We start from the raw sequence: 23581 nt of genomic DNA, 5'->3' as shown, positions 1-23581 counted from the left end.
CGCTACGATTCGGTTAATCGACGCCGCGAAATAGTCGTTCTCCTGTTTCGGTTAATATAACAGAGGTGGTTAAATGAATGTAACACAGTATAGTAAGTTATATATCACCGTTTATTCTAACAACTTGTAAAGAAGACAGTTACGCTGGTGCGTATGTACGAGATGAGTGAGTGACTGATCTACGGGTGTATTCCCGGTCAAAGGATGTTGACTGTTCGACGGATGGAAAATCAGTGCTGTTCGGAGACGATGCTGTGGCGGAGGAAAGCTAAGGATGGGTGTGTCTAGTGCACGGGACCATCGGATTTGTTGGTGACGATGTTGGCTAAGAGAGTGAGGGAAATAGGCTTCGTTGTTAATTGGTTAAACGAAGGTTGGTGGACTAGGAAGGGTCTTGGCCGCCCTCGATAGAAAGTGGTTAGTAGGAGGAAAGTTGCATCGTACGTTAGAAAAACTAACTTTCCCTTGTCAAGCCGTAGTAGACAATGGTCTTTAGAAATGCTTCGGAAACAGATGTTTGTTCGGTTTGAAGGACCTCGACTAGGAAATTCCTGAGATTTATGGCAGGTACTTGAGACTATTGAGGGTACGCAGTAAGTATCCGAAGACATCTGGTTGCCATCTTGCCCGCGGTGTGTAGCCTGGTCTGGTTTTTTATTTTTATCGATACTGTTGTAGAACAGAATCATTCTCTTGATTTCATTCTTCTCGGTTTCTGTGAAGTCGTAATCTCCAAACCCTATCTTTTTATTCTTTTGAAGGATATTCCCTATCTTGTTGAGCCATGCTCGAGGTTCATAGTCTCCAAATTGTGTTTTCTTCAGTTGGTAGAAGCTTTTGTCGTTAGGACAGATCTTTAAGTATTCTGGTTTCTCGTTAGATCCGATTCATAGTTCATTCTCAAATAGAATATCGCATTCAGAGTCAGAGTCAGTGTTGCTTGCGCGTTCTCCGTTCACGAAAATATCTTTCGATTTCGGCGGCGCGTTTCTCGGCTTCAATAACGTTGCACGGCGGATTGGCAACTAGAACTAGTCCTATTTCTGTTTTTAATCCTTGAATAAAATCTGTTACTGAATCTTTTTGAATTATGTCGCTCATGGCACGTCTGGTTATTTCGTCTGGGTATTCGTTAGCAATACTATATTGTAGTTCGCTGAATGGTTTCCTAAAGCGAATAATGTAGCTTTGTACGCTTTCGTTAAATCCTTGTCTAATTTTTCGTAATTGGTCTTGGTGTTCACGAATCGAAGTTTCAGTTGCTACGTTCTGCCGTAATGCTTGATATAAATGTGCGTATTCTGAGATACGTATATTACGTATTGCCACAGCTGCTTTTCCCGAAATTTTCTCAATCTTAATCATTTTCAATAGTAAATATTGTTCACTACACATTGCCCTCATCTCTTCGACTTCTTTAATAAATTCTTCTACTCCTATATCGTCTTCGCCGTTAAGTCGTGGGATACATCTTAGTGCGTCTTTAGCTTTAAGCTCTGGTTGTGCAAAACGTTGAGTGAAAGCTCTGTCTTCGGATAGCTGAGGTGGTATCTGAAGTATTGGAGGAGGTCCTCGAAGGGCCAATTGGTTTCTAGCGGTGTGGGTTGTTTCGTCTGAGGTTATTAGGGAACTGGCTTCTGATACATTTTCCATATGTATTCTTGCTAAACTTTCCCCTACTAGTGCGATCTCTGCTACGAGTTTCTTGTTTTCTTCGTTTGCGCGTTGAATTTCGTCAATACGTCGTGTGAGTATACTAATTTGTTGACTAAGAGCTTCGTGTTGTTTCTGCATCGCATCTAATATAGCCCTAATTGTTGGGTCTATCTCACTACTAGTTAAAGCGGCGCCAACAGTCTCGATTTTATCCTTTCGTGGCGTTGCCATTACTATACTGATTGTACTATTTGTGCTATCTGTGCTTGAATCGCTAGAGAAGCTGTCTTTTCTCGTTCTGTATTTGGTAAAAGAATCCAGAGTTTGCTCACCTTGATCGTTTAGCCCGTAGGAAAGGTTCCGTTGTGGTGTTCCTTTGTCGAAACGTCAAAAGTGTTTGCTCTATTACAGTGGTCCGTTGATCCTCAATCTTCAAGGTTGATCGTAAAATGAGTGGTTCCGTTTACCTGAACCTGATGGATCCTGGCAAGATCGCCAAAATGTCACGTAAACTTGATGGTTAGATGATAAAACAAGAAAGTTGAGCCGTAACACAACTATTAACTTTTTTTTTTATTAAATTTTATTACGAATTCAATAATCACAATCACAATTCACTCCAACAACTTTATTTAGAACCTAGTTACACTGATGGGTATGTAGAAATCAAGTACGCGACTGATCTAAGGGTAGAAACCGTTAAAGATATGTTGCCTATTGTAAACATAAAGAATAAGTGAAGTTTAGTGACGATGTTGTGGCGGAGGAAAGCTAGTTATGGGTGTGTCTAAGGACACGAGATGAGCTGATTCGTTAAGGACAACTTTGGCTAGGAAAGTGAGGGCGATAGATCTTGTTTTCGTTTGGATCACAAGAAGGTTAGTGGACTAGGAAGGGTACGTGTGACGTCAGTCCACATTAGAGGCCAATAACCTCAAGGACCCACCATAAACAAATTTTAGTTTATTATTCCTGTAAGTTTTATCGGTTTATGGATGGTCCTTGGAACAGGTTTATTACACGTTCTTACAAATGTTTTTCCCATAAACAATGTCACTTTTCCTAACGAAAAGTTTTTTTTTTATTATTTATTTACATTTCACAATTTGTCCAGTAGGACATTTGGTAAAATATTATAGCTTAGTGATATAGTATTATAACACGTGGATGGCTACCCCCAGTGGGATACCATCTTCGAACCTAACGAAAAGTGTAAACAACGAATTCGCGTTGTTAGTTCAAAGGGGCACACCCACACCGAGCTTTCCTCCGTAATAATACAACACCTCGGCACTGGAACTAAAACCTATCATCAGTCAACATCTCTCAAATCAATCGTGTAAACTGTGCTATTCAATAAAGTTCGATAGAAAATAAAGATAGCAGTTGTGTTACGGCCCAACTTTCTTGTCTTTAAAACCTAAGTCTTAATTTTACGTGACATACGCACCGAGGATGTGTAGACATCTGATCGCTATCTTGCCGTCGATATGTGGCCTGGTCTCTGATGTGGATTGAGATGTGGTTGATGTTACAATGTCGTGGGCTAGCAGGTCTCAATGCTTGCGATTTATTTTCGGACGTTCTTCGTAGAATCGTTAACATGGGCAAAAGGAACCAACTATTTTACGCGTTTTCTGTGTAACGTAAAATAAGAAGAAATTTAAGAAAAGAAAAAGAAACTTTATTTTTTTTCTGCTTTATAATACACTTCCGAGCTCTAGGCGCGACTGTTCAAGACTGACTTGGATGATTTTAGGAGGAGTATTTAAATTCTTTTATTCGTGGGAGCGAGAAAAGGCTTCGGTCGTACTTATCATATATTTCTGAGAACGAGTAGAGTGACCGGATGCTACCCCGGTGGTTATTCATACTAAGGCGCTTGGAATTTCGCTATCTTATCGCTTAGTTAGTCGGATTTCATCTGTGACACCTGCCATCCTTGAATAAACGCGACGTCCCGGATAAATCGGGATACGTTCATATCAATAGTAGATTATATTCCCTTAAAACTCGCTTATAATAGTCTTCTCATAGTTCTTCCGAGCGCACTTTGGATTACATAGCTATCACCATAAATAATTTCACTAAAGAACGGACTTACGAGATTGCTGAATTCCATCCATGTTTTCGCGTTCTATAAGCATGAACTATATTACGGCTTAACAAAAAGATATGATAAGTCTTAATAATATCCATTGACCACCACAATCCAGTTGTTCTATCAATTCGTCGGTATGTGTTACCCATTTGACAACACCTAAAGCGTTTGTTACGCCATGCGGCTTGCCATAGATCATATTCTTAACTGTCGGTCGCGGCTGCCCGGCAAATAAACATTGTAGTGGCAAGCGCATGGTTCATTAAGCGGAGCGACCTCCAGAGGCGTCGATTCGTGGCCGTTATTTTATCTGGCGTAAACGAATGTGGCGTGATCCGAACGTAGTGGGGGTCGCCTTCCAGAAAAAACCAACAAATCGAAGGGCGGGCAGAACGTTTCGAGAAGCCAAACAGTCAATACATATCTTATATCGCGCATTACGTAGTTACATTTCTTTTGTTGTTCCATTTATATCTTTCTAATTAATAAGTTGTTGAAATAAACGTTAATTTATTAGTGTTAACACAGTGCTATATTCATTGAACCACCTCTGTTATCCTAAACGAAACAGGGGAACGACTATTTCGCGGCGTCGATTAACATGATCGTAGCGAGAATTTACAACTCTCGTTGACGTGCTATCTCGCGATCACGTCTCTCTGCGAACGGTCGTAACAACGTTCTTCGACGAATTATATTAAAAAGATACAGAAACAATCGGCTTCGGGCTATTATTACACGATGCACAACGAATCCTAACTTCTCGATTGAAGCGATTTATTTTGAATAAATTGACTAACATCATTCGGTCAATAAAAACATTATTCTCACTGCCGGAGTATCCAGATTTGTATATACAACCATGTAGATTTCTCTCTTGCTCTTTGTTATATTATATCTTGTTCTATTATATTGCGTTATAACATATCACGTTATATTATATTACGTTATAATGCATTATGTTATATTATATTACGTTATAATGTATTACATTATATTATATTACGTTATATACTATTAAGATATACTGTATTACGTTATATTATATGACGTTATATAGTATTACGTTATATAGTATTACGTTATGTTATATTACGTTATAATGTATTATGTTATTTAGTATTACATTATATATCAGGCCTGTAAGTATGAAGCCGGAATTTGCCTATAGATGGCCCTAGCTGATAATGTAGATCTCACAAACATTTTCGACTCAGAACAATACAAGTTTCATACAACAGCATTGATTTTCTGTTACCATTTGAAGAAAACTGCTGCAGAATCGCATCGAATGCTTGTCGAAGCTTACGGTGAGCATGCTCCTGGTAAATCACAGTGCTTTGAGTGGTTTAAAAAATTCAGAAGTGGCAATTTTGACGTGAGGAACGAAGAACGTAGAAGACCACCGAAAAAGTTTCAAGACAGCGAATTGCAAGCATTGTTGGATGAGGATGACGCTCAAACGCAACAACAACTCGCTGATCGATTAAACGTGACACGAGAAGCCGTCTCGTGTGCGTTTGAAAGCCATGGGAAAGATCCAGAAGGTGGGAAAATGGGTTCCACATGAACCGAATGAGACAGCAGGAAAACCGAAAAACCACTTGCGAAATGCTGCTTGCCAGATACAAAAGAGTCATTTCTCCACCGAATTGTGACTGGCGATGAAAAGTGGATATATTTTGAGAATCCATGGGTAGCTCCAGGCGAACCACCGACATCGACTACAAGACTAAATCGCTATGGACGAAAGACAATGCTCTGTGTTTGGTGGGATCAGAAGGGTGTGATCTATTATGAGCTGTTAAAACCTGGCGAAACCGTTAATACTGAGCGCTACCGACAACAAATGATCGATTTAAATCAAGCTTTGCGTGAAAAACGACCAGAATATCAAAAAAGGCAACACAAAGTAATTTTGCTTCGTGATAATGCACCATCACATACAGCAAAACCGGTCAAGGAAACGATTGAAGCGTTCAGTTGGGAAATACTTTCGCACGCGGCTTACTCACCAGACTTGGCTCCGTCTGATTACTATTTATTTGCATCGATGGGACACGCACTTTCTGACCAGCACTTCACTTCTTACGAAAATGGCTCGATGACTGGTTTGCCTCAAAAGAGCGACAGTTTTTTTGGCGTGGCATCCACCAATTGCCAGGTGGGAAAAATGTATAACTAGCGATGGGCAATACTTCGAATAAAATATTTTTAATCATTTTCATACAATAAACGTGTATTTTCTATACAAAAATTCCGGTTTCATATTTACATACCTGGTAGTATTACGTTATATTACATTACGTATTAATGTATTATGTTATATAGTATTACGTTATATTATATGTACAAAGAAAATGTCGATTGGTTAACAAGAATACCAAGGTATAAATATATAGATATATGGAAAATTCAGGAAATCATTATCAGAAAAGTCGACTAGTCTTGTTTCTTGTACAATGCTGGTTAGAAGAAACACCAGATCATGATGGACAGAACCATAAAAAGTATGTAAAGTGCCAAACAATTCTCCACTTTCTTTTTTAGATTTCTTTAATATTACTCGAAAGGACTTTGAAACAAATATGTGTTGTGATGATAATGGTAATACCTTCTGCAAAATCTTAAAAATATCCATGAATTTCTTTAATCGTTAGAAAGATTGCATTTTATCTGTGTTAAATTTCATATAAACTTTTTATTAGGAATGTTTTATAACAAAAAAGTACATTCAAAATATTATCTGATGAATGTGATACAAATAGCAGAGCGCTTTCTGCTATTTACAATGTAGTATCTTAGAAAAAATTAATAGGGCTTAAAACAATAAATATCATACTGTAAAATAAATATGACGTAACATAAGTGTTACAAAGTAGGTAAAAATAGAGTATATACTCACAAGTGTCATGTTCAAGTGATAACAGTATACATTTAGAAGCGATCATAAATTATATTTATGATATAATAATAAAAATTGTTGTTAATTTTTTTTACTGATATTTACTTCTTTTTCAATATAGTAAGATATGACGGTTTAAAATAAATAAACAGATCTTAAATTTTATTTACATATATATATATATATTTTGTTAACTGTTCAGTTGAGGACAAAATACTTTTACTGCCTGTGGAAACAGCTTCATTTCAACTGCCTTTAGTTCATACTCCTCATTGTCAATGTATAATGTATGATTTTTATCAGTCTATAAATGAATCAACATATAGAAATTAAATAATCTTTAAAATTTGGAATATTCAAACTATGAAATTTTACCTTTTGCGGAGTTAATTCAATTTTTTTGGCTTCCAGTATTTGATTACATAACGGTTTATTATTTTTTTCTTTTTCCCAACCTCCAAACACGAAAGAAAAGTAGTTGATATCCTTTGGACCTACATAATAGAGGTAATTTTCCATGATCTTGATTATATATATTTAATTTTATTCCATATGATATTAGTTTAATTACCAATTTTCACTTTTAAAGATGGTGGTGATGATTCAACTTGTAACTTGTCTACATTGGAAGTTGATATATGCAATTCGCAAGTTGATATAGGTAGTTCATGGAGAACGTCACATTTTTCATTTATTCTTTTACTAAAATCAATGCTATCTAAAAAATATGGTATCCTGTGCTTATTTCAGGATATTATGTGTACTGAATATAACAAAACATACCTCTAGAGGCATTATATCTTGGTAGAAATACATGCCACCACCTTGTATTTAAATTAGAAATTAGATTGTTTTGACTACAACGAGAACAACCTTCACAAGGAAGTGTATATTTTAATACTGCATCACAATATTTGTTTAAATTCTCTTCATAACCATTAAATACATAAGTCACATATCTGCACATTAAATACATGATATTAGGTAATATAAATTTACATTAATGTGAATATCGTGCAAATTCAAAAATATTGAAGGAAAACATATATGTACTTTCTTAAAAATCCCCAGTACCAATACTTGTTAGCAGAAGCATTTGCATCTTTCCATAGACCCCATTCCACTGTTCCCATAGCATAAACTGGTTTTGCAGGTTCATCGGGATTATCCTTTAATTATAAAATAATATAAGAGTTTTAGTTACTGAAAAAGTTAAAAATTTGCTATGTATATAACAGAAACATACATCAATAGGTTTAACTTCAATTATATCCATCATTTTTGATTTCTCATGTATAATTGCCATTGTTGCCTCTATCACTTGTTTTATATCAGATAGATAATCATATTCATGATACAAAGATTTTGCAATTTTATTTGTTTGTCCCAATGGTACAATACCAATGGGACACTGTTTGACTGAATTAAAATTGAGATCATATTTTCTTACTAATCCAGTTAAAACATCAGATAAAGTACCATCTCCTCCAGCAACTATGATAGCATCAGTAGGTGTATCTAAATTCATTATAATTTTACGAGCATCATTTTGTGAGTCTGTCCGTATTACAGTTACAGCAATTCCAGCTAAATGCAAAAGTGGCTCACAATAATTTTGAAATAACTTTTTAGCTTTCCTACAAATAAGGATAATAGTTAATCAATAATTAAACTATAAGTAGAAACATAATTTATAAATCAAACATAAGCAAACCCTTTTTTAGCAGCTGGATTTAAAATAATGGTTACATGGCGTGGTTTTATATTTGTTGGAAGTGGAAAATCACCATATTGTGATACACTTTCACAATATTGTCTCATTAATTGGTTAGCTCTAAAAATATTACCATTTTTTAATGTCATCACAACAGTAGAATGAATTTACCAATTATAAGACTAAAACTTTGTATCTTACTTGTATACTTTCTTGCCATATGAAATTCCATATGTTACAGCTGCACATGTCACCAAAGATATTTTCCAATTATTTCGTATAGTCCGGGAGAAGCTTAATATTTTGGCCATTTCTTAAACACTTCTGTTTATACATAACCTGCATGAATCTATTCTTTATGTATTGTACATTGTACGCTGAGTAACATTTATAAATAATTGAAAGTTTTTTTAAAAGTACACAAACATTACGAAGATTTATTTAAAACAAATAAAGTCTGCATTTTTTCATTCTACAAAAAAATTAATTTCTATTGTCTGTAATAAGATAATCTCAATTTTAACAGTACACACACTTTCTGAAAATTTATGAAACACGTGTTTCAAAAAGAATTCTCATACTTTAAGAAGCTTGTAACTTTATGAAGATCTTTTCTGAAAAGTTTTTAATTCCTAAGTCCTTTAATTATGCGGTATTACGAACTGTATGTATTATCACTACTATTACAAGTATCCCGTCTGTAGTATTATCAGAAGTATTATATATATACAAACTACATTTTGATCGGAGAATAACTTGATACTCACGTGTTCAGGATAGTTTACAATTCCCTTTAAATTCCACGTGTAAAATATTAACAAATATTGCGAATTTAATTAAAATCATAAAATTCCAAATAATAGATTTTTTATTGTTGATAAACGGTAAGATAATATAATAATCTGATTTAATGTAATATCTGAATTTTATATTATTAAATATAAAGAAGTACATATATACATATAAATATTTTGTACAATAGCTGCTCCATCTATGATTCCTAAATCATGAAAATTGCCTCGTTATAAAATTCGTCACTTATTTTTTATCATCACGTTGATCACTTTTTCATAGGTGAATCTTATTTGTCCAAAGCGTGGTCCAAATGCGGATTTGCAGCCGCTACGCGTCATCGTTATAAAACAGGACAATTTCAGAAATAGTTCAATAGAGATATTATAAATTCTGTCTCTTTATATCTCGTTTCCTAAACAGGAAACAATAGAGAAAAAGTTTGTGTTAATGTACACACGTGTTTCCCGCAGTATTAAGCAGAGTGCGAGAAACTGTTCAAGCTTCGGAACTTAAGCTCGACAGCTCTGCTGTAAGGTAACAATAAAACACTTTCATAAGTATCAGCCATTTTATCAGTTAATTTCATTTACAAGAAAAAAGAGAATGGACAATAAATTTATATAACACGTAAATGTGCGAATTTTTTATTCGTATATTTACATATGCATAAAAATAATATCATATTTTTACGGATGACAGGTTAGTGTAATTATTATTTTGATTCTGTCACTTGTCGATGGTTATAGTTAACTGTATTTTGTAAAACGCAGTAAATCTATAAGATTACGCTTATGTTAACATTTTGTAGATGTACATATTTTTCTATATCCTTATGTTCTACTAAAAAGATCAAAATCACGTATTTTTAAAAATTTATTTAATAACAGAATAATCTATAATTATTGGTGCATTAAACAGTGGAATTTATAATAACTTTACGTGATCAAACTGTTGATTTTACGTTTTTTAAATATTTTGTTTATATTTTGCAACACTGTACCTGTATGTAGTACTAAAAATTTATAGGATAATTTCCAGGAATCTGAATATATAATTTATTTATTCCTAAAATATCCATTCTCTTAATGAAATTTTATTTTACTCAAGAAATATCTTCTTTTTTGAGACTTAAGTGACAGTATACAAGGTATGATTGTAGTAATAGAGCTAAATATCAGATAAAATTTATATAAAAATAAATGGAAAACATAGAATGAAATATTTTTTTAAGACATCGTTTCCAAGAAGATTGGTTAAAGAAGGATCTGTAAGTATACCTGCATATATTTGAGTAATTGAGATTGGATTTTCATATAAAAAACCGATAATGTACTCTAAAGATATTGAAAATCTCAATAAAATAAAAGGTTATTAAATGCTATTCAATACTAAAAGCAAGAGAATCATCGGAATATTATTTATTGGTTAGAATTTTAAATAAAGAAATAAGATCAATATTTTTTTAGAATTCTTCTTGAAACTCTACTATTGTATAAAAATAATTATTAATCCAGAAACAAAATAGCATACTTAGTGATTTTTGAAATTAATATATTGGAAAATAAGATGTAGAATAGAAAGATTTCATTCTATCTTTTTTCATTTATTCTCTATATTTTCAACTATTTTTTATGTAAAAAAGCAAATCTTAATTGGTTATATCATCATAATGATTACGCTATGTATAACTATACTGGGTTAAATACAATATTCATTTAACTTTATATTACAGGTAAAGTTAAATTCCAATATAGATATTAGTAGATGAAAAATACAAGTGAAACATTTATTATATGCAAAACCTTGGTTTAATGATAATAAAAGATGGATTCTAAAAATTGCCATAATGTGTGTAAAGAAGTAAATGATACTGAACTATCTACATCTAATAATAAAACAAATGAGATAATACAACTTGTTGAACCTTTGGTTGATAATAAATGTGATGTTGCTAATAAGAAGAATACATTTGAAGAAAATCAGAATGAAAACTCTTTAAGAGAAACATCATTTTCTATTTTTAATTCTACAACATTGTCAGAAGCAACCACCTCACAAGACAATATTCTATTTTCGTCAAATGATAGTGATCCAAGCTCTCCTTCTAGTAATCAAAATAAGTGTAAAAGAAGTATTTCAAAAGGTGTTGTAATAATATTTTATTATTTTGATAGTTACCAAATTTTTATAATTATTTAATGTACATTTATTGATTTTAATTTCTAGCTCAAGTAGATGATGATAATTGTGATGACACTAATATATTTAATGAAGAATCGAGTAAACATCAAAAATTAAATGAAAATGTTTGTAATAAATCAAAATCAGAAAATAAAAGTGTCGATAATGCACAATTGGTAAAAGAGCCTAAGGATAGTTGTAGTGAAGAAACTACTGAAGATGTTGAAATGAGATCAGGTAAATAGTTGAAAAGAGACATGTAATATATGAAAGATTTTGATACTATATTGTATTTAAATGCAGAAACTGAAGAAGCTGCAACTCTTAGGGAAACAAAGAATCATGAAGAAGGACTAGAAATTGATAATGATAGTTCACATGTTGGATATGCTGGTATGTATTGTTACATTCATTATCCTTATTTTATAAATTTTATTTATTTTTTTTTTTTTTATGGTTTTATTGGGACAATTAGAAAAGCCTCTTTTATCAAATGTAACAGAACAGGATTTGCTAGAATTAGAAGAGTCCCTCTTATCAAATGACTCAAATTTTGATACTGAACAAATAGCTAGTGAAGAAGAATCAGAGTCAGATACTCCTGCATGTTTGAAGAAGAAAAGACCAAAGCCAACCTGGTTTGTAGTGCCAGAACTTCTTCACCGTGAAATGGGAATTAATCCATCGTTTCAACGTAGATATTACGGTTCCTTACACGTTGTAGAACATTTTGAACTTATGTACAAACTTAAAGAGCATGAGGTACATGTCTCATGTTTTAAACTTTGTACTTAAAAAACTAGAATGCAATCTTTATTATATAATCTTTTTAGGGTTGTGTTAATGCTTTAAATTTTAATAAAAAAGGAAATTTATTAGCCAGTGGTTCTGATGATTTATATGTAGTCATATGGGACTGGGCAATAGGAAAAAAACATCATTCTTTTGCTAGTGGTCATAGGAGTAATATGTTTCAAGTATGTATACTGAAATATATTTTGTAATGAATTATATTTCTATTTAGAAAATATGTTAATATATTTTATCTTTGTTTACTTTTTTATTGTTACAGAAATGTATATCATTGCGACTGTTTCTTTTCAGGCTAAATGGCTACCATTCGATGAAGAAAATTTAATGGCTACATGTGCTCGTGATGGACAAGTACGTTTATTAGATATTAGACGTGGCGTATCACGAAAATTAGCTACGCACAATGCGCCAACTCATAAGCTTGCACTTCATCCCGATACGCCACATGTTATTGTTTCTGTTGGTGAAGATGCAAAAGTTTTGTCTATAGATATTAGAGAAGAGAAACCAACGAAGTACGTCTTTTAAGTAGCCTTTTGTGAAACATATTTTTTCACAATGTATAAAAACAATTTTATTGTATAGGTTGCTAGTTGTAAGAGACGGTTCTTTCCACGTGCAATTGTACAGCGTTCATTGTAATCCTCTCAGAAGCAACGAATTTTGCGTTGCTGGTCGGTCTCAATGGGTTAGAGTATATGATCGACGAAATGTATCTAAACCAATACACGAATTATGTCCTTCACATTTGGTACGTTTTTTGGATTTTATACAATTAAAAATATAATTATATATCTATTTTGTAATCTAATTTTCATGAATTACAGACTGAGAAGAAACATGTACATGTAACTTGTGCTTTATACAACTATGATGGAACTGAAGTTCTTGCATCTTATAACGACGAAGATATATATTTATTTGATGCAATATCGCCACAACCTGGTGATTTTGCTCATAAATATGAAGGTCATAGGAACAATGCTACTGGTATATATTACTGTTTGGTACATTTTACAAGAATTAAATGAAAATTTGCACTTATTATATTTCATATTTCATAGTGAAGGGAGTTAATTTCTTTGGGCCAAAGAGTGAATTTGTTATATCTGGGTCGGATTGTGGAAATATATTTATCTGGGAGAAGAATACGGAAGCAATCGTAAATTGGATGCCTGGAGATGAACAAGGAGTGGTATGTAATCTATTAAAAATATAATGATGAAGTTTAATAACACTCTGTCGTATAGGTGAATTGTTTAGAACCTCATCCACATATTCCTATTCTTGCAACAAGTGGGCTTGATTGTGATGTAAAAGTTTGGGCACCTTCTTGCGAAGATCCACCTTCACTTCAAAAAATAGAAAATGTACCTTTAATAGAAAAAGTATGTGTAATTTACGAAAATTGTTGTGATATAAACATATATATGTTATTATTTTATATATGTTCTGTTCTAGTGTGTTACATTTAACGTAATGAGCAGGGCACAAGAAACTACTACCGAATCCGATGCATTCGATAGTCAAATGCTTTGGATATTATTAAGACATTTGCGTCATACGGAAAGAGTAAGACTAGTGTGTATTGATTAGTATAAATTGACAATTATAAAAGTACAAAATTTTACAGAAATTTATTTGATCATTTTACATTGTGATGTAGAGTCTAAACGTAAGACAAGTTTCTAGTGATCAAAATCAGGATGATGATGACGACGACGACGATGATAATATTGATGATTCTTCGGATGATGACTCTTCTGATCATAGCGATAGTCAATCAGAAGGAGATGGAATTAGAAGATTCCAATGTCCTCCATCTTAGAGGTATTAAAACGGACTATTCTACGTTTTGTACATTAATATTTATACTGTCTTTGAATGATGTTATTACAAATGGCTAATTATGATGAAGAGATTATGATAAATTTAGACGTTTTGAAATTTTGATTTATCTCGTTCTACCAATTTAGTAGTTTAATCATACAAGTGATATGTATAATTTATTATAATCATAAGATTTAGGGTGCATTGAATATGTATAAAGACTTGCTAAAAATATGTAAAGTATTAGATGAAGATTAGAAATAATGTAGATCCATTTCTAGTAACAACATAATTACAATTTTGTATTATTCTCTGAAAAATTAAAAAAATTACTGTTCCTAAAAAGATAAGTATTTACAATCACATTTAACAAATATACCCAAATTTACATTCTTGTTTTTCTTATTTATAAGTTTAATGATACTTCAGAATAATAATATTTTAATCGTTTTTCCAACACAAATTATGTTTTGAAAATTGTGAAAAGAATGCCAAGTTTAAATATCGAAATGTAACATAAAAGAAAATAAAGGATTGTTTCTATGCATAATATTGTTATTGGTACAATTTTTTTTATTATATAAAATAAAATATTAGTAGAACAATGACATAATTTAGTAGTAGAATAAGATTTACTTTGTAATGTGTATGGTAATATGATTAAAATATTGATCTTTTAAAACATACACATAATGTTCTTCAAAAGATGCCTATGGAATGAGCAAGACCAGCATACATATATAATGTAGTAACACCCATGATGAAAGTAGTAGTAGCTTTAACAATAAGGGCTGACCATGGGCCAGTTAAAAAAAATACTAGGAGAAAATCTAAAATAAGTGGCCTATATACTGTAAGTATAAGCATACCAACTACTATTGGAACTAAACTTCGTTTTAGATCATGTCGTGACCATAACCATACAAGTGTTGCTGTAGTTATATGTTGTACCTATATACATAAAAAATAAAGTTTTAATAAAAAATTTCCTGCGAGGTATTACTTATTAAAGTAGTAGTATATTATTACTCACTAAATTAATATTAGATTCGAGACTCTTTTGAATGTATTTCCAATCAAATTCTGCGCCTCTTGCTCCTACCCATAATAGGAGGAACCTAGTAAGTAATACCTCAGCTCCAGCCCATCCAACTCCAGCAGTTAAAATTTTTGCATGCCCTTTACCGGGTATATTGTTCAATGATAATAAAATTCCTACTAAATCAGCTAAATCTATCGAAGACTTTAAAAATTCCTACATAGTTTATTATATGTTAAATAAGTTAATCAATAATTAAATACAAGCAAATTAAAAATATAAATACATACACCAATTAAATCATAACCTTCACCTCCTACGTTATCTGCTGTAGGGAAAAAAGTAGCAAGTGCCAGCATTTTTACTAATTGTGTAAATATGTAAATACCTCCAGCTTGAATACATTTCCAAAATGCACCATATTCTGATCTGAAAGTTTACATATATACTTCGAAATGTGTTATTCGTATGATAAATAGATTAAGAAATAAATTATAATTATAATTAAATTATAATTAATATAGTATAATTATCACATGATATTAATTGTCATACGTAGTACAATCATTGAAATCAAAATAAATTCCAAGATAATAATGATCAAATAATGATAACTATAAATAGGTTAGAAATGGTTAGAATGTACTTACAACCCTGAATATTTATAGGTAAGATAATATGGGACATAAACTAAAGCTAAACAATTTCCAAAATGATATAATGTCATCTTTTCAGTAATATTATGTAAATTTAATTTAAATACTATTCATCATTATATAGCAGACGATTCATATACGAAAGATGACAATATGACAAGTATCAAATGGGATGTTATATCTGCGGTAGGGAAGCGTGTATTTTTTATAGTATAAAAGCACAGACGAGATACAGAATAGACGTGGTATACAATGTTTTTCCATGTCCCACGTTTTCGGATTATCATTTTCGTGACATATGCGCCACTATCGATTCAGTATAGTACTGGTTTAAATTAAAACTAAAGTCTTATATGAAATTATAGATAAAATATAGAACAGGATATTCTGTAATCACAATGAAGTCTAGAATTCTATATTTTTATAATACTTCAGGAAGCATTGTACACTATCAAAATAATATATTGCTGTATAGTAATAGTTAAATATTTCACTTACGCAGTTTCAAATAAAATTATAGTTTCATATATATGAAACATAAGAATGTATATTTTTAAATCTTTGTTTTCGTTTGAATTTTCATTTTTGTATTCTCAAATTAATTGTTAATTACATACATATATCACAGACGAGTACCTATACTTAATTAATGATTACATATTACCTGATATTATGAGGAATAGAGTATAAGTACTCTGATCATAGATAAATAATTCTTATATTCGCCGAAGTAAATTGTAGAGGGCGTAAGAAAGACTAATTATTTTCTAGGTCGGTATTTCAGAACGTGAGACTCGAAGTCTCGTGTAATATCAGGTCTATACTGTACATAGTCAATGATCAAACGTAAAATTTTTTCCATTTTATTAATAATTTTTTATTAATTTCAACGTAGTTTGTGATCATATGTATGTATATCGATTTCGAGTTTTAAAGATTTGTCATTTATAATCTACAATAAAAATGAAAAAATTATAGTGTAGTTATTAAAAAAATAAATAATTTTTTTCAGGTATGTTATATTTTATATTTTTAAGTTCTTTTATTTATATGATATTTATTTAAGAAGTTATTTCGATTGTGCTTACTTTATCTACGAAGTTCTTAATCTATTAGGTTATGTTTTAATTTGTTTTAAGTAAGGTTATCTTTTCGTTTCTTATTTTCATTTCCAAAGAAATATTTAAACGGGCAATAATTATTCTGTTCGTTAATAATTTCACAGATTTATAAGTGGTAGATATATAAAAAATACATTATTTACATGATATAGTTTTCTATAATTTTTAATGTATAAATTATTTAGTTGCTTATAATTTTTTAGTAAGATTAGTTTACAACGTGTATGTACTATAAAACTATAGTTTTTAGTACATTATAACTTATATATAACTTATATGGCACAAACGTTTTTTTCTGCAACATTAAATCATCCCCTATACATTTTAACCCCTTTGAAAGGGGTACCAGTCACCCCTTTAATTCCTAAAAAAGGGGTGACTGATGAAAAAGGGTATTGCAGCTGGAAAGATATTGACTATGTGTTTCTAATAGTTTTATTTTATTTAAATGTTTTTTTTATGACTAATTTCATTATAATGTGACATAGATACATAAACATATATAAGTATATTTTCATTAAAAGGACAAAAGTTTCATGAAAGCAAAAAATATATAAAATGTTAGAATGTATTATGAATTTGACAATTCTTTCTCTTATATTCAGTTAGAATTCACAAGACACACCCTTTTAGCTCTGGGATTTGGAGTATTGTAACGGAGCATGCTCCATCTTCTTAACGTTTCAGTCTGTTTTTTAGAATCCATCTACCCTTTCCAACGTTGTCGATGGTAGATACGATCCCTTCTTTTTTTCCCACTTGGAATCAGTAGGACACACCCCTTTTAGCGTGGGATTTAGAATATTCCAATGGAGCATGCTCCGTCTGTAAACCACCACGGCCTGTATTGTAAAAGCAGTTCTCCCTTTCTATCATTTGTGATAGAGAACTCACTCCGAGGGATTGGTTGGGAATTCCCTACGATTGGTCAGGGATGCTCTGGGAGGTGTTGAGTATATCCTGGCATAACTGTTCTCCGTAGCAAGTGCAGAAGGAAAGATCAGTTTAGCTGAGACTAGCGTTGAGTTCACTTCATATTGTGTTGTTTAACTACTGGTATAAGAACTAAGAAAATTATTTGTTATAATGTGTTGCATTTATAAACATAATAATAGTGCGTGTCAGTGTATTAATACATTAAAATATTTGAGTATTATTTAAATATAACGTTTACTCATATATATATTTTTAGTTTACATAAAAGTAATTTATTTTGATTAAAAAATGAAACTGAATGCAAAGAAAGTTTAGAAGTTTCAATATAAATTTCATCTTTCGTCTTTCTATTCCAATACCTGTAATTATTTGTGAAATATAGTGTTTTATATTATATTTATTTTCATATCACAAGAACAAGTAACGAGTACAATTTATTTTTTACAAAGATATATTTATATAAACAAGAAAAATAAAGGACATATTGGTGATTTTTTTTTTATTTACCTTTCAGTTTATTTTAATCTATATGCTTCTTCGTACAGCAATGTTTTCTTTAGCATTATCATAATCATGGTATCAAATAAATTCATATGTTTATAAACAAGTTGATCAGATTTAATCGTTATGTATAAATTATTGCACAAACATTGATGTCAGTGATATCAAGATTTTTAATACATACAAAATTCAGAACAGGTAAGGGAGAGTTTATATATTTATAAATACAAAGAATATTTTTATTTGTCTATGTAATTGGATATTTTAGTTTCATTTATATTTCAGTATAGCACGTTGCAATAGTTGTAAAAAGATCGTAATAATTATTTATAATAGAATGTAATTATAAATCATGTTTTTATTATAATTCTACAAGTAGTCGTAAGAGGGCACCACCATTCACCATTAGTCTACCGCAGATTTTCTTTCCTCTTTCAAATACTAACTTGCACTTATTTTTCAAAATATATATTATATAATCATCTACAAAGATAATAAATAAAAATCAAAGCGAAAGTAGAAACTATAAGCAAAATTAGTTGCGAAAAGTAATTTTTCTATTAAAATTATCTATAATTTTTATATTTACATTTAGAATTTCTACATTCAAAATCTACATGTAAATTTATTCTTTCCACAAATTATCATCATTTTAAACAATTACGTGCTAATATACCACGAACCAAATATTCTTTGTTGTTTAATTGTGACCGAAGGAAACGTATATAATGCTATACCACTACATCTTTAATTTGAGTAATATCTTAACTCAGTCCTGTAGTAATGTTAAATGGGCTAGTCGAATAGAAGTTTCAGCTTTGAAAATAATTAACTCATAGTGCAAGATTTAAATTGTCATTCGCATAAGTCTGTTTTTATAATAACTCGGTTAAATAGATCGTTCAGGTTTAAAAGAGAAGACTGCGTTCTTAGCCCGAAATCCAGGGGTTCGGACCATCCCGAAACGACAAGACGATACATTCTTCCCTTCCCGTGTATTCTTGTAAATCCACACGATATCATCCTCGCTTTTTCCCTGTTTTCCGATCAAGTTGCGCGCTCAGCAAAGCCGTGTTTGCATTTCCCTCTCCGGAGAGAAGCATGGCCGAGGGAGGGGTGACGCGCAATTTCGAAAAGCCGATTTCAATTCCGTTTCCTTTTACACGGAGAAAGGAAATCTCGAGTGTGGCTCTCTTCGAGGGGGGCGGGGGCGGGGCGGCCATCTGGGATTACGGGAATCGCGCAGACGAGGCTGGAAACACGTGCGAAAATCCGAAATCCTAACGTCTCTGCCCTTTGCATCGATCGTCCTTCTTTTCTCGTCTTGATCTTCCTTCTCTCCCTTTCCTGACCGATACAATAATTTTAAGCTTCTTACTTTTGCTGGCGTAAACCTTTGAAATCATGTCGAATCTTCCATTACAATTAATCATTGTACACAGAAGTTCATGTACCTGTAGATATCCGATCGTACGAAATTGTTCGTTATGAGGAAGCAGGAATGATGAAAGTACGTTTCTTATATTTGGTATAATTTCTTGTCGTGTACCTGCACGTCGAAACCAGCACAGTACATTCCTCTGGTAGATTTTTCTAATAAATTCGTGATTCCTTTGAGAATTGCGTCACGGCTGTGTATAACGATGAGATTCGTTTCCGGTTCCGGTTTTCATGACTTTCGTCCCGTCAACTCCATTCTTCCACGCGCCTCGTATGCTCTTTTCCTATTTCTCTTCCTGTTAGATTTTTTTTTTCGTGTCTATTTTGAGAATTATCAAATATCTGAGCCAGAAACAATTCCTTTTCTCATATTTATTCGTATCTTCTATATCTTTTTGTAGATTTTATTTATTACTTATCCATTGTACTCGATCTGTTTTTTCCCTATTTTCTGAGATTCGAGGGGAAAGTGTGAAACAAGGAGTAATTCGTTTATTTCGACAGCATCCGGGACATTTTTGTCTGCCATATTTTCATTCCTAGTGCGCGACGCATAAACACATTTTTATATGACACAGGAGTTGATGTATCTTCCCCTTTCCGGGAGCGGTACCGGAAGGAATAACGCCCTTTGTCATGTACGATGGCGTCCTCGTTGATATTCCGCCGGCGTCTCTGTTCTTCTGGCACACCCCGTTGCTGCCCCCTTTCTCCTGCTTTCCTCCGCTTGCTCTGTAACGTTACATACGTCGTTGAAAGGTGTGAGAAGATACTGATTCGCAAATGCTTTAAGCGCGTCACGAATCATTCGTTCTGCTCGTTTTATACATACTAGGAAATTCTACGTGACGAACTATCAACCCTTTAGAACGAGAGAAAGTTAACGGTGCAATACTAAACGTATACACAAGCCCGTCAACGTGGTAGCCAAGAAAATTGATAAAAGTAGAGTTTGAACGATTAAAAAGCACCATTTTATGAACATAACGCTTGAGACGAGTTCATAGAAAGTATGAACGATAAAAAAAGCTGTTATCCGTGAGAAACATTTAGAACGAAAAGTAATGCAAACGTGATGCTTCGCTGTACTATTCTAGAACCAATATAAAAGAAGCGAAGAAATCCAATAATCGTGTAATCAACAAATCCCTATTTCGATAGTGGAAATTAATTTGCGACTCGATCGAATTTATCTTAACAGCTTCGTTTCTGATAGTGAATAAATTATAAAATCCCAGACGATTGCGAATAATTTTGTACGTAATCAGCTTTTCTCTTCGCTGTCCGGCTGGAACCAGGGGCGGGCATTAAATTTCCATGGTCCATCGTTAAATATTATTAAAAAATGCTTTTAGCAGCGGAGATATCGCGTTCGTCGGTTATCGATATGACCATGCGATTCGCGTTTTAAGGACTGTCCTTAAATGTATGTCGTAAACGGCGTAAACGAAGGAAGAAAGAAAGAAAGGGGAATCGGACGAGGAAGAACGATAGGCGGTGGCCCATTCTGGACCGTGCTATTTCTACTTTGTAAGGGTGGCCCGTGGTTCGCGAGGCAAGTCCCGAGCCAATAAAAGCTTTACAGCCCCGTAATGAATGCAAGAAATAATTATCTCATGAATACATTAGTTTTAGTATCCTCCGACACGGATACGAACCGTAAAACCGGCATTGGATGTATCTTGACCCAACGCCGATTTCCAGTGTGTGCCCGTTTGCTCACGGTCCTTAATCGTTCATCTTTCTTTCCCCTTTTTCTTCCCTGTACGGTTCTCCTCTTTCTCTTTCGCCGTCTCGGCCATTAGCACCACCTCGATGGAAACGCGAGCCACTGGGTGTCTTCCCTCTGAAACACGGACGAACGTGCGTGATGCTGTCCAGCGGTGATCGTTCGTCACGCGTGTGTTAGTCGGAATTTTCTTTCATCGTTTTTAGAAAAGTTATTATCGGTATCTTCTATCGTAACTACTAATTTCTCCATTAGCCCTTTCTTAATGCTAGAATTTTAGAAATTTCCGTACTATCGATACGACACTGTTCGCTGCTGTTTTATTGTACACGCTTATTTACATTGTCGGTAGTACATGGATTAAGGAACGTGTTGAGAGAGGAACGGAAGCTTTTCTCAACGATCGATCTTCCCGTGAAATCCAGCGTGTTGCACTGAACCATTCGATGTCTAAAGACAAAGAAAAAAGAACACGAAAGCTTATCGAAGCAACGTTAAACAACCACCTCGAACGATGTGGATAGATCAGGATGGTATAGAAGGGGGGAGGTGTATTTGTGGACGAAGTGGGATGTTCGTTTGGCCATATCGTTGGTGGAACCCTTTATGTGAATAGTAGTATGACGGAGGGAGGTTCGAAGGGCGAGGGGTGAGGAGCAACGTTAGTCGACGTTAGGAAAGGGGTGCATCAGTAGACGGTGGTGCGGAGTGATTGATCGTTGCTTCGCGACACCCCCGTGTTCTCGCAGAGTGGATAAAGGGGTGGAAAAAGGAGTGGAAACCCTTTCACGCTTTCACGGATCAGTCGGGGGATCACGTTCTCGGCTCTCCCCATCCTCCTCTACCACCCTTGGTACATGGGACATGCATCACCCTATCATCCATCCCTCTTCACCTCTCGGCCGTGGAACGTTTGCTCGTCGGCATCGCGAGATCGAATCTGCAAAGACAGTGCGGCTGAAAAAGAGATACGACGATTATCCTTCGAAAGCAAGGATAATGGGCGAATACCTGTACAGGTGGAACAAGGATGTTTGGAAATTCATGGTAAAATTGAAAATATATATACTCCTATCGATAAGTATCGAGACGTTTTTATAGAGTTGTAGCAGTTGATGATAAATAGATAGAGTGTACGTGTGTGTGAAAATTAAACACAACGATACTTCGTAGCTGTTGATTTTAGGTATTATTACTGGAATTAATCGCAGCAGTTTTTCTGTCGGCTTGAAACCTCTTTTGTCTGACTTATCTCAGAAATGAAATAATGTCGAGATAAAGAACTTTTAAGATAACTAATCGCTTTATATATCTATAAGTTTATAATTAAATGACGTTCTGTTAAATATAGGCATGTTCGGATATTTTTAAGCATTAGCGTACGAATTCCAGACGAAAAGCAGACTAAATCGAAATTCCACGAGGTTCGTACAAAAGGAACCAGAATTTAGAATATAGGATACTTTCAATCGAGAGAAATTCCGTAATATCCATTTAAAGTAAAAATTGTCTAAACTTCTATCAGAGAGGTTTATAATCGAGAGTTTAATCTTTTGTGCCTGAGTTCATCCACCCTTGTTTCTGGGACGTTTCCTTTACGCGAAATTAGATTGCTGTTCCGATGGAGCAGAAGTCGGCGAAAGAAACGGAGAATTTCCAACTGACCGGTGCGGTAATTACAGAAAAATTCAGCTTTACCTACTGGTTGGCCATGGCAAGATTAATCGTGTTTTCGAAAGCGATTTTCCGCGAGGAAAATGTCTCTTTCATTTACGGACGGCCACGGCTCGCCGGAAGAACCCAGACCGGATGACGGCGTCTCATACATCAGACACCTAATTCTTCCCCTCGCTGCTGTGTTAACTCTTACATCTTATCCATTTAGAAGTTCCATTTAGTCCCGGGCCAGCCGGTAGGCTTGTCACTCGTAAACTGACGAGCCATAATACGTCTCGTCATTGATATCTTCACCATTTCGTAAACTTACATCAATCTAACCGTAGCAGAGAGAAGCGACGTAAAAATAATAAGTCGCGGAAACAAAGAAATTAGGAAGTTTCGAGTTACGATTAACCCGGCCAAAATATTACAGAATCATGATAATAAATTAATTACATTTTAATTCGTCAATAAAAAATTGACAAATCTATTCAATATTTTGATC

At 33.4% G+C, this 23581-nt stretch overlaps 3 protein-coding genes across 11 annotated transcripts; 1 reads left to right on the top strand and 2 right to left on the bottom strand.

Annotated features, from left to right (window-relative positions):
- Positions 1 to 6796: 6796 nt before the first annotated feature.
- LOC117212487 (acylglycerol kinase, mitochondrial) lies at positions 6797 to 9139 on the bottom strand. Its single transcript, XM_033457378.1, has 8 exons — positions 8578 to 9139; positions 8377 to 8496; positions 7909 to 8299; positions 7716 to 7831; positions 7446 to 7621; positions 7234 to 7380; positions 7038 to 7156; positions 6797 to 6966 (listed from the first exon to the last, which is right to left on the bottom strand). The coding sequence occupies exons 1-8, from the start codon at positions 8685 to 8687 to the stop codon at positions 6853 to 6855; spliced, it is 1293 nt and encodes a 430-aa protein (XP_033313269.1). The 5' UTR covers positions 8688 to 9139; the 3' UTR covers positions 6797 to 6852.
- Positions 9140 to 9419: 280 nt separating this feature from the next.
- LOC117212485 (DDB1- and CUL4-associated factor 8-like) lies at positions 9420 to 14547 on the top strand. Of its 9 annotated transcripts, none has more exons than XM_033457370.1 (13): positions 9420 to 9700; positions 10904 to 11314; positions 11398 to 11589; positions 11656 to 11745; positions 11828 to 12114; positions 12186 to 12329; positions 12457 to 12680; positions 12751 to 12916; positions 12993 to 13155; positions 13230 to 13360; positions 13416 to 13553; positions 13627 to 13746; positions 13832 to 14547. In XM_033457370.1, the coding sequence occupies exons 2-13, from the start codon at positions 10996 to 10998 to the stop codon at positions 13991 to 13993; spliced, it is 2136 nt and encodes a 711-aa protein (XP_033313261.1). In that variant the 5' UTR covers positions 9420 to 9700; positions 10904 to 10995; the 3' UTR covers positions 13994 to 14547. The 9 variants fall into 9 exon arrangements, with proteins under 9 accessions (XP_033313261.1, XP_033313263.1, XP_033313262.1 ...); XM_033457372.1 differs by having other exon boundaries at positions 9420 to 9705; XM_033457371.1 differs by lacking the exon at positions 9420 to 9700 and adding an exon at positions 9800 to 9870.
- Positions 14548 to 14608: 61 nt separating this feature from the next.
- On the bottom strand, positions 14609 to 16052 carry LOC117212488 (transmembrane protein 147). Its single transcript, XM_033457379.1, has 4 exons — positions 15685 to 16052; positions 15325 to 15463; positions 15029 to 15250; positions 14609 to 14946 (listed from the first exon to the last, which is right to left on the bottom strand). The coding sequence occupies exons 1-4, from the start codon at positions 15759 to 15761 to the stop codon at positions 14695 to 14697; spliced, it is 690 nt and encodes a 229-aa protein (XP_033313270.1). The 5' UTR covers positions 15762 to 16052; the 3' UTR covers positions 14609 to 14694.
- Between the last annotated feature and the right edge of the window lie 7529 nt (positions 16053 to 23581).

This window comes from Bombus bifarius, unplaced genomic scaffold (genome assembly GCF_011952205.1).
Source record: "Bombus bifarius isolate JDL3187 unplaced genomic scaffold, Bbif_JDL3187 scf7180000008307, whole genome shotgun sequence".
Taxonomy (NCBI): domain Eukaryota; kingdom Metazoa; phylum Arthropoda; class Insecta; order Hymenoptera; family Apidae; genus Bombus; species Bombus bifarius.
Note: the sequence above shows the minus strand (reverse complement) of the source record. Positions and strands in the feature narration are given on the sequence as shown.

Bases quoted from the DNA above. Each gene is read 5' to 3' on its own strand.
- LOC117212487 (XM_033457378.1), bottom strand. From the start codon at position 8,687: ATGGCCAAAATATTAAGCTTCTCCCGGACTATACGAAATAATTGGAAA. The intron at 7,157-7,233 runs GTAATTAAACTA...TCTATTATGTAG, and splicing joins ATCTTTAAAAGTGAAAATTG to GTCCAAAGGATATCAACTAC. The intron at 6,967-7,037 runs GTAAAATTTCAT...ATTCATTTATAG, and splicing joins TTGAATTAACTCCGCAAAAG to ACTGATAAAAATCATACATT.
- LOC117212485 (XM_033457370.1), top strand. From the start codon at position 10,996: ATGGATTCTAAAAATTGCCATAATGTGTGTAAAGAAGTAAATGATACT. The intron at 12,115-12,185 runs GTACATGTCTCA...TAATCTTTTTAG, and splicing joins ACAAACTTAAAGAGCATGAG to GGTTGTGTTAATGCTTTAAA. The intron at 13,361-13,415 runs GTATGTAATCTA...TCTGTCGTATAG, and splicing joins CTGGAGATGAACAAGGAGTG to GTGAATTGTTTAGAACCTCA.
- LOC117212488 (XM_033457379.1), bottom strand. From the start codon at position 15,761: ATGACATTATATCATTTTGGAAATTGTTTAGCTTTAGTTTATGTCCCA. The intron at 15,464-15,684 runs GTAAGTACATTC...GTAAACTTTCAG, and splicing joins ACCTATAAATATTCAGGGTT to ATCAGAATATGGTGCATTTT. The intron at 15,251-15,324 runs GTATGTATTTAT...TAAACTATGTAG, and splicing joins AAGGTTATGATTTAATTGGT to GAATTTTTAAAGTCTTCGAT.